At 37.5% G+C, this 14,691-nt stretch overlaps 2 protein-coding genes across 2 annotated transcripts in view; both read right to left on the bottom strand.

Moving 5' to 3' along the window:
- The window catches only part of LOC131675040 (PCI domain-containing protein 2), a 455,195-nt gene that overhangs the window by 383,783 nt on the left and 56,721 nt on the right, over nucleotides 1–14,691 (bottom strand). The window lies entirely within an intron of this gene.
- LOC131675039 (eukaryotic translation initiation factor 3 subunit L) lies at nucleotides 10,010–13,070 on the bottom strand. Its single transcript, XM_058953863.1, has 4 exons — nucleotides 12,745–13,070; nucleotides 11,926–12,663; nucleotides 11,141–11,854; nucleotides 10,010–10,234 (listed from the first exon to the last, which is right to left on the bottom strand). Exons 1-4 carry the CDS (start codon nucleotides 12,769–12,771, stop codon nucleotides 10,100–10,102), a joined length of 1,614 nt encoding a protein of 537 aa, XP_058809846.1. The 5' UTR covers nucleotides 12,772–13,070; the 3' UTR covers nucleotides 10,010–10,099.

Here is a 14,691-nt window from a genome sequence, read left to right as displayed (position 1 = left end):
TTTATAAGAATTTGTATTGACTAAACAAAACACTTAGAACTTTTAATCGTCGAGGAACCATCGTTTTTTAAGGTAATAGTGATATAATTCTCTTTACGATCGACAGGCAACGATACTAGATATTTTTTATATTTTTGACCATCTCAAAAATCGTCAAATTTAACGTTTTCTTCTTTATTTAGTCGAGATATAACATTAACTAAAAAACCGAATCGTTTTCTTTATCTTGCGATGCATCTCCAGTTATCTCCCCGTTTGTTTTCAACATTTCATTTTCTATTAATAATCTGTTTTCCTATTTCATCTATTTGCTCTTGAAATTAATCCAGCCTGTGCCTACTGTAATTTTCCAGCCGTCATCTTTTTTTTATTTAACTTATTTCTTTATCTCGATTTATTTAGTTTTATCCTTATAAAATAAATCGTGTTCATAAAAATTTTCGTGCCTGCTAACTTATTTTTGTTTTCCATAACAACTGATTTCTCATCTGTGTTTAACCTTACAATAGAAACCTTGCCGCTTCTTTTCACCGATTCCGCTGCTACGTTGACATTTAAGCTATCTTTGGGGTTGATTGTTCGCATTTTTGGATGCACTTTTATCATCTGGTTTTACTTTTTTCAACTCCACAGTCGACTGTAAGTTGTTAGTTTGCCACGTGATCATTATTGCACCTAATCTCACTACACTTTTTCTATAACTTTCCGGTTTTACGAAACCCATCGCCGGTAAAATTTATTGCTATTCACACTCTTTTTTTTATAATTATATCTATTTGTTACACGTTCTATGCAAACAATCGTTTTTAAATAATAAAGAACTTAAAAAAACAGCAGAAAATCGCAACACAAACGTGTAAGTATATTAACACCCTCTAACCAAGTCCTAGTTAGAATATGATATTTATTACAATATTTCATGACAGCTAATATAATTTCTATCGATTAATACCTTATCTTAATTAATACCTTATCTTAATCCTTAATACTAATATCGATTAATAGTTCAAACGCTCGTTATAATTTTTATAATTTATAATTTTTTCTAATCTCTCAAGTCTATTTTCAACCGTTTCACTATAATCAATTGTGGAGTTATTTAAGTCTTTTTCGTTACTACTACCTACTAAATAATCCTTTATATCTTGTTCAATCGCAAAATTGTCCTGAAATAAGCAAAATATTAAATATTAATTGTTTATTACAGACAATGTTTATAAATTAAGAAAAAAATTTGAGACTGTTCATGTACAATTTTAAGGCTCGTATGGTGACTTGAGCGAAATCAAAGTAAAAGGAACTCGAAATATTTTGAAAATATCGTTCCTCATACATTCAGCGATCACATAAATTACATTTCGTCATGCAGCAAGAATGAAAATGGACAGAATGTAAATAAATATTTTACGGATAGAAAATATAACAGATGTGATTGTGCCGAGGATGCACCAATTTTAAAGTTGATGCAAAACGAGTCGGCTGATTTGATATTTGCAATGAATAAATGTTTCTGACACGTTGTCTTGTAAAGTTCAAAATTAGCTTGTTGCAGACATAATCGAAATAAATTTCTATGCACTTGCTGGCCGTGTTAATTGCATTCTAAACATTAATTTCTAAACAGTCTCTGCAGCCTACTCGCTCAGGATTTGTTACCTGAAAGAAATATGAGGGAGGGGGGAGAGATTTCACTCACGGTACAAGGATCGTAAATGTTCATAAACAAACATTACATATTATCTATCCGATTCCTGCAAAATGAAAAGCTAACCAGTATGAGTTTTAAGTGTATATTTGTAGGATTATATAGATACCTATGTTACCAAAAAGTAAATATCAAACAAAATAATCAGTAGTGAAAACAGTTGTCTACAGGCGTACAAAACAAAAGTATATTTATTTTTCCTCTCTAGGATGGTTAAATGTTGTTTATAGTTAATTGTTAATCATTCAAAGTGATTAACAAAGATAAACAAAGTATGTGTACGTTATATACATTAAAAGTCATTATATAAAGGCGTATGCAAGTTATGTACACTACTTTACTCCAGAGTACTATGTACGTAAGATTGTACGTAGAATACTCAATCTAGGATAAAACTCAATGTCTGATAGAAGTTATCTGACGACATAACGTTAACATAAACATCTTACTTTTGATATAACGTTGTCAAAATCACATCAACCGATCTGAAATTTTTTTGATTAAAGATGATAATCACATCTTTCGATTCTACCATAAAATGCATCACTATGTTATGCGTGGAAGTTATAAAAACGATGAAACACTTTTGGAAGAGCCCATATTAGAGTATGAAGAAGAGAATGTCTGAAAATTTGCTATACCACATGCAGACCGAGAGAGGGTTCTATTCCAGAATCACGATAAGGAGATCACTGGCCATTTGGGCCGAGAAAAAACATTCGTCCATATCGCCTAATCTTACTATTAGCCAGGTATGTACGAGGGGGTCCGAAAAGTACTTAGCCTCACCGCCCGATGGCGCCACTCTCGCAAAAGAAATATTCTATCACGTAGTACAACCTTCTCGATGGTTACTGTCAAGATTTCAGCCGGATCGGAATTGTATTTTATTTTTGAGAGCGTGTGTAAGCAAGTGTGTCCGTTGATTTTTGAAAAATGGAAAAAGAGCAGTATCGGTCGGTAATTCGATTATTGTTTTTGGAAGGGAAATTGCGCAGCGAAATCAAAAAGCACTTGGATGCTGTGTACGGTGACTGTTCTCCTTCGATGGTGACCGTCAAAAATTGGTTTAACGAGTTTCAACGTGGTCGCACGTCGATTTTTGAAGAGCCACGTCCAGGTGCTCCGAAAACGGCTACCACGGAGGATAACGTGACAAAAATTCACGATCTCGTATTGGCAGATCGACGATTGAAGGTGCGCGAGACAGCTAAGATCGTAGGCATCTCAAAAGACCACGTGGGTCATGTCCTGCGTGAAATTTTGGGCATAAGAAAGCTTTCGGCGCGATGGGTGCCGCGTTTGCTCACTCCGGACAACAAGCGCAACCGTGAGACAACTTCAGAGCAATGTCTGACGCTGTTTAAGCGCAATCCGAAGGAGTTTCTGCGTCGTTTCGTGACAGTCGGCGAAACATGGATCCACTGGTATACGAGGTGTGATCAAAAAGTAAGTGAATTTTGAAATTTAGCGGGCTACGTCTGTTCGATCTTCGACTTTTTTATTTGGTTATGTCGGTACACTCGTCTAGAACATACGTTCCAAATTTCAGCTTTGTAGCATGTTTGGTTTGTTTGTGAGAGGCATCAAGATTAGAAGTGTTTTGCGTACTCCACGATTTGCTGCTGCCTAAAAACATGGATCAAAGAGTTTGCATTAAATTTTGTGTGAAAAATGGAATCAAATGTTCCAAAACACTTGAAGTGCTGAAAGTGGCATACGGTGAGTCTACTTTAAGCCAAAAAAATGTTTACAAGTGGTATAAACTCTTCCAAGAAGGCCGAGAAGACACCGACGACGAACCTCGTTCTGGACGCCCCAGCACATCAATAACTGATGAGAATGTTGAAGAAGTGAAGAAAATAGTGTTGGGAAATCGTGGAATTACCATTAGAGAAATTGCTGATGATATTGGCATCTCATTTGGTTCGTGCCAATCAATTTTGACGAGTGTTTTAGACATGAGACGTGTGTCAGCGAAATTTGTTCCGAAATTGCTCAATTTCGACCAAAAGAAACGTCGCATGAGCATCACCCAAGAGCTACTGAATGACGTCAACGATGATCCAGATTTACTCAACAGGGTTATAACAGGTGACGAAACATGGGTATACGGTTATGACGTCGAGACTAAGACTCAATCGTCCCAGTGGAGGCATTCTGGATCACCAAGACCAAAAAAAGCACGCCAAGTTCGATCAAATATAAAGGTTTTGCTTACAGTTTTCTTTGACTGCAGGGGCGTGGTGCATCATGAGTTCTTGCCACAGGGTAGAACAGTAAATAAGGAATATTACCTGCAAGTTATGCGCAATTTGCGCGAAGCAATCCGCCAGAAACGTCCGAATTTGTGGAAAAATAAAAATTGGCTTTTGCACCATGATAACGCCCCTGCTCACACATCGTTGCTTGTGCGCGAATTTTTGGCTAAAACCAACACAGTAACAATGCCACAGGCACCGTATTCCCCAGATCTGGCCCCCTGTGACTTCTTCTTGTTCCCAAAACTGAAGAGGCCCATGAAAGGACGGCGTTTTGCCACGATTGAGGAGATAAAGACGGCATCGAAGGATGAACTAAACAAGATCACAAAAAATGATTTTTTGAAATACTTTGAGGATTGGAAAAAGCGTTGGCACAAGTGCATTATATCCGAGGGGGATTACTTTGAAGGAGATAAAATAAAAATTGATGAATAAATAAATATTTTTTGAGAAAAATAAAAATTCACCTTACTTTTTGATCACACCTCGTACACCAGAGACCAAGGAACAGTCGAAACAGTGGACTTTATCCGGCAAAAGTGCTTCGAAGAAGGCGAAGACTGCCCGATTGGCCGGAAAGGTGATGGTCACCGTTTTCTTGGATTCACAAGGTGTGATCTACATCGACTACCTGGAGAGGGGCAAAACGGTCACAGGGCTGTACTATGCCGAATTATTGGGCCAATTCGACGTCGAATTGCAGAAAAAACGGCCCCATATGGCGAAGAAAAAAGTGCTCTTCCACCGTGACAATGCACTGGCTCACACCTCCGCCGTCGCCGTGGCCAAATTGGTCGAATTAGGCTACGAACTGTTACCCCATCCACCGTATTCTCCAGATTTAGCCCTATGCAACTTCTTTTTGTTTCCAAACTTGAAAAAGTCACTCGCCGGATAGAAATTTGAGTCGAATGAGGAGGTAATCGCTGCTACGGAAGCCTACTTTTCAGACCTCGAGGAAACGTATTTTTCGGACGGGTGAAAGAAGTTGGAGCATCGCTGGGCCAAGTGTATCGAACTAAAAGGAGACTATGTTGAAAAATAAAATGCCACTTTTCCAAAATTTTCGTTTTTCTTTTGTAGGCTAAGTACTTATCGGACCACCCTCGTATAATGACATCAAAGGTAGGGTATGTCAGGAAGTGCCAAGTATGCCGTCAGTGCAAGGTAGAGCAGCAGCTTCCACGCGGGTTGATGAATTACTGGGCGTTGTCAGCACCATGGCAGGTCGTAGCTAGCGTCATTGCCGGCCCATTTCCTCGCAATCCTCGAGACATGACTATGTACTCGTATTCATCGATTAATTCACGCGATAGATACAATATGTTCACACACGCAGCGCAAATAGTAAGACGATTGTGAAAGAACTTAGGGAACGAGTGATGATGCGCTTTGGTGCGCCTAGGATCTTCCTATCCAGAAACGGTACAGAATTCAAGAATCAGCTTGTAGACAGTTACTTGAAAGAGCAGGGAGTGAACCGGATGTTTACACCGACTTAAACCCCCCCCCCCCAAACCAATCCAACCCTACGGAAAGGGTTAACCACACACTAAGGACGATAATCACGTCATACCTTCGGAGAAATCACAAAGAATGGGATCGATTCTTACCTGAATTCGCGATTGCATTGAACACCGCTATCCTTAGCTCCACGAGGACCAGACCCGCTATGCTCAACTACAGTAGGCAGCCGGAAGCTCCTAAAACCCAACCCAACCCTTCGAAGGGAAGAAGAATGAGCTCGCGGCCCAAGATGAGGGCACAACCTGTGTAGGTTGAGATAATAGGACGAGCACATGCGGAACAATCGATTCGCCATATAGGAGACCCGAGAGACCGCCTCAGAGAAATCATTACGCCAGGCAAAGTACTTTAACGCTAAACGAAGGGCGTCAGAATTTAAGGAAGGAGACTGGGTATGGAAAAGGAACCGAGTCCTGTCTAGCACGGCCGAAGGCATATCCGAGAAACTGGCACTTGTAGGTCCTTACGTGATCGTTAAGGCATTTGGAGCTAACACCTACCGCCTCACTAACCAACAGGAGAAGATTGAGAAATTGGTACACGCCAAGGACCTCAAACCGTATTATGCACCTGATGATACACCAACGGAGGGCATTGTCATGACCTGAGTGCTACATGACGACGCCATCCCGACCACCGATGGAGCAGAGGTGATGAGAGACCCACCTCTAGCGAGTGAATCACCGCCCAGCGAAAACAAACACGTCGCGAATGAGAAGGGCGTGTCTCAGAAAGATCACGCGATGAACTCGAATCATCTGCGTCGCCTGCGCACCAATCCGCCCGACAAAGCTCCACATGATGAACCGGAGGAAACCCCGAGAAAATCCAACGAGGTCAGAACTCCGACTCCAGCGAATAAAGTTGGGAGTTCCATGAGGACGACCCCGCAAAAACGTCCAAACAGTCAGAGTGGGAGTTCACCCGCAACATCTGCTATGTTTGTTCGTTCCGAAGAAAAGGAGGAAACAACCCCTGAAAATGCCAGCCGCTACTGCATGAGGCCCTATGAGCGGAGACCCCAAGAAACCGACGAAAATGATCCCACCTCTATTCCTAGCGACGAAAACCCTGGGCAGCCGAGAAGGCACCCACCTTCGATATTTAAGATCAAAATGCTCTTACTGATGTCGAAGACTGTTATAGGATGAAGATCACGCTCGAGCAATCGAGTAAGCGGCAGTCGCCCTGATCTGCGTAGGTCTGGGCCCCACCGTGGACGGAATTGTCCGAGCCGCTCTGCAGCTCGTAAGCGCGGTTCATAAAAAAGAGGAGCAGGCACGGGCATGAGCCCACGAGGGCTTGTCGTCCGTGCAGATCGAGGAAATCGATGATGACAAGATGCAGATCCCGTCTACATTCTCAGGGTTTTCCCGTGAGGATACCACGGCGGACTGGGACCGCCCTCGGAGCCGATACCGGGTCGCGTACCAACGAGGTCGATGTCCATCCAAACGGACGACGAAACCATCGACTCGACATGGAGTCTGGAGTCTATTCGCAACCATGTCATTCAAGATGAACATCGGTCGTGGTCGGGAATTATGTGGGGTCTGCGAGAAGTAAAGAAAGACTAGAACACTCTCAGCTACAATGTACCGTGCACCAGGCGTTCGACGTGTTCGTGACCAAAGGACTGGGCCAGCTTGGTGGCACGCTGGCGACAATATGCCCCAGCGCTGAAGAGCCTGCAGCAGCGACAGCGACAGGCTCTTGAGGTCTCGACCTTTGCGGAACCTCCAGGGCAGTGACACGGGAGTCAATACCTACGGTGGCGGTGTCTCATGGTCACAGCCGTGGGGGAATGAACCTTGCTGTGAATCTCGGTGGTTTTCACGAGAAACAATACACGGGCCCCATATGCATCAACGTCGTAATGGACCTGTCAGTTGAACCACCGCTCAAACTCCCCTTGTGGTCGGCACCCGACTGCAGGGACGGGCTATCATTGACGCGCGGGCATAATGGGAAGGGTGCAATATTTGCTACTATCCTGGAGTGAACCACACAACAGGTGCCCTCGTGCCCAGCAACACCCATAAATAGTTGCGAAGAGACTGGAGTAGGAGGCCAGAGGCCGCCCCAGTCTCGATGAAGAGGGAGAAGAGGAAGCGGCCGGCTTCCATGCCGACTATAGACCTTGATTCCTTTGGCAATAAAATTATTAAAAAAAGAATGACTCATCATTGCATTCCTTCTTACCCTGTCTCGACGTGGGTGGCGTAGTTCCCTGATGGTCCGGACTAGAAGGGGCCTATAATGAACGTTATATTTACGCAGTCGTCTCGTCAGGGAAACTGCCCAAGGGATAGCACTTACCGGCCATGAATGGAGAGTGCGCGCCGCATACGAAAAGAGAGAGTGAGATAGAAAAAGTCAGTCTAAGAAAGAACTCTCGAGGATACGCACTTATTGCGACAGAATCGACACCTGTTTTTGAACCGCAACGCGAAACGAACATCAGGATTGTGAACTAATTCGATGTCCCTAACCTGAAAAGGCATCCTGAGACAGAGAGAGCTGCAGTGGACAACCGACTTCGAACAGCTAACTTCGGTGATCGGAAAGATAGCCTAAGCGACACACGCAAACAAAGCAGTACCCGCGAAGTAAGCTGGCTAGCTCCACGTGATATACGCGCGTATTAGAAGTTAAATCACCGATCGATTTCATGTGAGCTCTCACAGGGTGATAATTGTGTGCTGATCACGAATTCATTATAGGCGAACGATCGTTGCGTGCGCGTGGCAGCGACAAGAAAGAGGCGCCCGCATCTGCCATGTATTAAAATAATTTCCGACACACAGGTCTCGTTTTGTAATCGAACCAACGGCAACTATCAACGGGGACTTCACCCAGAAGCAATGGGCTTACACCCAAGGTAAGATCACGGGGCGAGGTTACTACAAAGGACGCGATTGTGATTACCCGAGGAGGCAATCCTTGATAAAGGCACGAAGCGCCGCTAAAGCAAACACCATTGCATGACGTCACAGTGACGCTTACGCCATTCGCGATTATTGTTGCGCATATGAAGAGGCTTGCTCGCAAACCCATACACCGCGTAGCCCACCAAATATCTTACCCCGTTACAAAATTCAAGAAGTCTTTACGTAATAGAAACTGGATTTTTTCTGCTACAGGTTATAGAATAGGCTTAGTCAATACTATAGATGGATTAATGAACATCCATCATCGAAACGATAGCAAACGATGCCTAGCTGTTCTCAGCGTTAATCGCTTACTCGCGAAGGCCTTAGCTGGTGCCCAACAACAAATAACCGTGTACTGGCTCGTAACATCGCTAATGGCAGCCGGAGACCGAAAGAGTTGACCTACGCATTTTCCCTCATTTTCCGACTTTCACAACCATGAATTATTCTTTATCGACCTTATATTTATAAAACAAGAATTAATTATGATAATTAATTATTTATAATATTTTGTTAGTGTTGTTAGTTGATGCATTTCTAATTTAATTTTTTTTATTTGAAATTGTACTTCATTTTCAGAAAATCGTAAGTTTTCTGCTGAAAAATTTAATTGAAAAGTAATGTAGCATAATCATGCAGAGTGAGATAAATCTACCGCACCAGGGGAAAATATTTAAAAGCTGCACATAAAATATAAAAAAAATTACAGGAATTATAGACACGAATAGAAGTAAATGAGATGCGATAGTTATTAATTTGGATTTAGGATACATTACAGGCACGAACTCAAGCGCAAAATATCACAAGTGATATCGGCGAGTTGTACAATTAATGATAAATTAGATTTCTATAGTTTAGCTATGTACGTTTCAGTTCATTTAACTCATTGTCAATATGTTTCAGCTCAATTAGCTCAGCGCTATGTGGTCACGTCTCTCTTGGCCCGGTAAAGAAGAGTGATGCGCTTGCGCTGACAAAGAGAATTGTTTATAACGTGTGTACATTTTTGAAACAAATTATATAGTTCATAATGTTTCACTTAATTAAATAAATGAGTTAATTTTTTCATATTAGTAATTCAGTACTTACCGAATACGTACTAAAAATTGTAATAGAGTGCAAGAACATAGCGTTTTTTCCATATGTAAAAGTTGATACCAAATCGTTGCTGATAAGTACCAATGTGTCCCACCTGACTTCGTACCCAATTCGTTTATGTTAGTACCCAGCAGTGATAGGAAAGTTTATTTTTGGCATCTCTAATATCAGGTATACATTCCAGATACCTCCAACAATTCACATCAGGAACATTCCGACAACGATATTTTTGGAATATAAGAGAAAATTGTCATCCATACCAGTACATTCCTGCTATATTTTACGACCTTATTATAATTAGTACCAAAATAACTAAAAACAGGTTCCGAGTACGTACCCGGAACTGGATTCCCGCACCCTTTATGTAATAGTAAAACGATCTAAATCAATTATTATTATTATGTGACAAATATTTTGTATTAATTTATACATATTCAAATAATCCAAAAGTAAAATACAATTTCGTTATGAGCATGGTGAAATGCAATTTAATTTACATGTGATTTTATTTCAAGAAATTCTTATTCAGACAAAAAATAGAATACAGTTGCATAAAATGAAATTACAAACTTTTATATTTTTATATGATGTAATTTTCTATTTAACTCTTCAAATTTCAGAATTTTTCTAATGAAAAAATCTCCGTAACGATGAGCAACTTTTGTATCTGCTATATGAATCATATAATTATCAATGTAAAAGTCAAGCTAGAAAATAAAAACATTTAAAATTAATATTTATTAATAAATCTGAAAAATCTGGCACCAAACCAACAAGTTTATAAGTTTAAATATATTTTATTTATACTCACAAACTTACAACTTTTTTATCATTGGAGATATTTTAAATAATTTTCGTAAGCATTATGAAGTATGTTATTTAAAGAACATGTTACACATACGTAAATACATATGTAGCCAAAATAATTGATTTATAGTTCTACAATAAACTTTTAAATTGAAATTTGTTTTTGCTCCAATTAGACAGAAAGAGATTATTTTCTATATCAATATCATTCATTTGTCATTATATTAACTGATTTCAAATAAGAACTTCATTAGGTAAAAGAGTAGAAAAACTTGAATAAAACTACTTTTTATCAGAAGAGCAAGTTGTCATTATTTTTTTTCAATATTTTTTAATTCAAATATATTAAAATAAAAAACGAGAGGGTAACTGTAGAAAAGATTTCAGATTTCCTAAAATTAAGTAAATAATAAATTAATAAACTGGGAGTGTAAGTTCAATGCTTAATCTATATAACAATTATATTTCTTTAGTAATTTATTATTATTTTCTACTGAAGTTAACCAAGAGAACAAATATGTATTAGATTGTTGGATTTCAAAATGATGTTAGATTTCAAAAAGCTACTTGTAACAAATCTCAGATGTTAAAGGGGATACAATCTATAGAAAGCAAATTGATAAACTTATAGTTATGTTAGCTATTTCATTAGTAATTTCCTTTCCAAATAGCTACATTACTAGTTATATATGATTAAAAATAAAATATTTCTTTATTATTATAATCAAATAGATAAAATATCTGTCTATATAATTTAAACTGTTTTGCTTTGATGCCATGGAAATAAATAAGAAATAAATTTATACCTCTGAACCTGATTGGAATTTCCCATCTAATCCAGAAGAACCTTTCGTCCAAACGATATTTTTCATTTTGTGTTTAAAACAAAGGAGATATATAGTAAGTTTTGCAACTTCTTCGTTCACATTTATATTTTCACTTTGTTGATTATTAATCATAAATGTTGCTAGTTTACTCAAAGGTAATGTTGTATAAAGTTTTAAATAAGAACGAATGGTAGGTAACATTTTTTGTTGTATAACTTCTTCCATAAAAACATGAGTTTGATGCTTAATTGCTTCTCTGACATAATCTTCATTAGGGTTGTCAGGATTCGGAGGATGTAAACAAAGAAATTTAGGACATGCGAATTGAAAGCATGATTCAAATTCTTCCAAGCCACCACACTGCATTTTATACATTTTTTCATGATAATTTTTATCTCGCAAAGCTTGTTGCAATCCCTCATCTATACATTGGGGATGTAAAACAAGACAAATTGCCAGTAAATGGTACATTTGTTCAGTTTGTTTGTTAATTTGATCATTCTGATAACTTCTTGAAGCAAAGAGTTGCTTTGTTCGTTGGACATAAAGTAAAATACCCGAAAATGTTCTAATTGCATCAGCATAACGTCTCATCATCATATATGCAAAACCAACATAATAAGCAGTTGATATTTGACATCCTGGCACATGAGAATATGCACTTTTTTTATATAGCTCTACATTTTCTAAAACCTATGTTATAACATTAAAAAACATTACTACTAAAGTAAGACAATTAAATATTAAAACAAATGAATTCAAACCTTTATAGCTTGATAATAATCTCCTAATAGCGAGTGTACTCTTAGTAAACCAACTAAAGAAAAATATCCCATCATTTTATACAATGAATGTCTGCCAAAGTCTCCAGCAACAGAATCAGGATCTCCACCACTAGCATAAACCTCCAGTTGACTTTTAATTTTAGATTTATCAATTAAATAATGCAAAACATTCAAAACACATAAAACATCCCACACTTTGCTATTGGTAGCAAGAGTTTCAATTTCATCTGGTGACTTTTGTGATAAACTAGCTTTATACTGAGTGAACGATTGAAATTGATAAACAAATTCATCAATAAGTTCCCACAACCACTGATCAGGTAATTCAAGGGGTACAGGTTCAGATGAATTCAAAATATAATTAAAGAGTTCACAATAGTTACAAAAAGAACTAATACGTTGATCTAAATTAGGTTGCATACGAGCATAAATATGTCGATAATAAAGTTCCATATATAATGTAAGAAAGACATGATCATCGTCTACGAGATGACTGATGGCTTGATCATTTGGCCAAGAAGATTTTTCAAAAAGCTGCTCTGAAAGTTTTGGAAAAGTATTTTCATACAGATTTTGAATCTCAAAAATCATTCCTTCATTAATGCATTTCCGCAAATAACTTAAAAATTTTTTTACAACTTCCGGTATTTGTCGGTAGTTTCGGTTATAAGAATCAAGATGATCATCTGGTAATCCATATTCATCGTAATTATCGTACTGTAAACGTACAACCATCAAAAACTATGTTATAGAAATTATATAATTATTCATATTTTCATATGTAAGAAAAGTATTTACCTGATCTGTATAGTCGTCATTATACATTATCGTGGATTATTGCTTCGATTGCCACAAAAAAGAAACTTGAAATTCAACACAACCACGATGCTACAATCCCGTAGTCTCTTTGGCACCGTGGCTAGGTTGAGCTAAGAAAAAGATCCCCTCCACCCACCTCCTAGATTTGCTCAGGAAAATACTCAAAATAAAAAATAAAAAATGTTCTTATTAAACTAATTTTGCTTAGATAGCCTATGTACTCAAAATAATTTGCCCCATTTACATATCAAAAGAAAAAATTATCGAATTTTCAAACTTTTTAACTAACTTTATGAAATAATAGCTTGTTATAAATTAATATTTTTTAAATCTCAACATCTGAAAAAATTGCTCACTATTCAAATTAATTTACTGCGGAATGATTTATAAAAATACTATAATATTTTTTAAGAATAATTGAAATAACATAATCAATACTCGATTACAACGATAAACCAGTTTTGCGCATGCGTATTAAACATTTGTAATGTGCAGTTAGTTTAGGGTGTTTAAAGAACGTCTCTGCGGGTGTTCGCAGAACGATTCTAACACTTAAATATGACATGAATTCTGACACCATCACACGTTGAAATAGGTTATGTCATGAGCTACTGCGCAGCAAGCCATGAGCAGGTGATTTCTAGGGATTTTAGAGGGAAGCGTATTTTGAATACAAAATGATAAAAATGAAAACAAACAAAAACATTACAATACATATTGCCTAAAAACAAACGATAGATTTTTATAAATTGACTTCTTTGGCTACCACATTTTATTAATAATAAGAAATTCACATTTTTCTAAATACTAAATATTATAATTTTTATTTCACATACGAATTATCATCATATTAACAAAAAAATACTTTTTTATCTAATCGGTGTGTGTGTGTGTGTGTGTGTGTGTGTGCGTGCGTGTGTGCGTGTGTGTGTGTGTGTGTGTGTGTTGAAATACTTGATTTCTTACTGTATTGTAACGTGACTGGCTACGAGCTATTCGTTTTAGCCTATAATGATTTGACTACGAGAGAAATCCGGTACACACATATACATATAATTATATGCCATTAAAATTACATTTTCAATTTTATTGTTAATAATTTATTTTTTGTTAATCTAGCCTGAAGAAGTCAGCAAATGTGCTAACGAAACGTTGCTGAATTCAATTAAAATTAAGTGAATTTTCAGCTCTCACTATTTCCCTTCTTTCCATTATTACAAATTTTATCATTTAAGAAAACTATAAGGGAATCAAGACAGTATGTTAAGTATATTCAAAAATCATTAAAATCGGTCGGGTTGGGGTGGTTCCCTTGTTAAGGAGGTACTAGCGGTACAAGAATTACCATTACCATTTTGATGAAACTTCTACCATAGTTAGATATGTTAACAACATAAACTCAGTAAAAATTTTGAGAGCCCAGGGTAATTTATATAAAAGTTATTGATGTTTTTAATGTTAACAAGTTTAACATGGAGTCTTATGAGAAATCGCGTTTTTAGCGAATAATATCGAAAAAACTACCATTAAAATATGATCCACAATTTTTTCAAGCAAAAAAAATTATCTAAGGAATATGCGGGTTCAATAATATTATACGTTTGGTTCCTGCATGTAGGTAAAAAAAATTAATAATTAGGAAAATCAACGGTGAGTATCGCAATGTGGCAACACCGCATTGGCATGTATCAACGCGCGGCATTCGGATTGGCCTGTGATACGTATACACATACAAACGTATGAGTAGTTTAAAAAAAATAATTTGAATGATCTTTACTGATTAATTTTTTTTATCTGAAAAACATAATATTTTAGATCGAAATAGTTAAGGTAATAATAAAGAATACTATGTTACATGATATTTTATTTTTAATAATAGATAAACTCTTACAAAACTTAGCGGAACATGTTTCAACATACCATTAT

The sequence above is a fragment of the Phymastichus coffea genome, unplaced genomic scaffold (genome assembly GCF_024137745.1).
Source record: "Phymastichus coffea isolate CEN01 unplaced genomic scaffold, Cenicafe_Pcof_1.1 PCOF00015, whole genome shotgun sequence".
Taxonomy (NCBI): domain Eukaryota; kingdom Metazoa; phylum Arthropoda; class Insecta; order Hymenoptera; family Eulophidae; genus Phymastichus; species Phymastichus coffea.
The sequence above is the reverse complement of the archived record's forward strand: the minus strand, read 5'-3'. Positions and strand labels throughout refer to the sequence as shown.

What these genes read in the sequence shown, in the direction of transcription:
- LOC131675039 (XM_058953863.1), bottom strand. Translation starts at nt 12,771, where the DNA reads ATGTATAATGACGACTATACAGATCAG. An exon ending in ATGACGACTATACAGATCAG is followed by an intron (nt 12,664 to 12,744) that starts GTAAATACTTTT and finishes GTACGTTTACAG; the next exon opens with TACGATAATTACGATGAATA. An exon ending in AATTCCAATCAGGTTCAGAG is followed by an intron (nt 10,235 to 11,140) that starts GTATAAATTTAT and finishes TTTATTTTCTAG; the next exon opens with CTTGACTTTTACATTGATAA.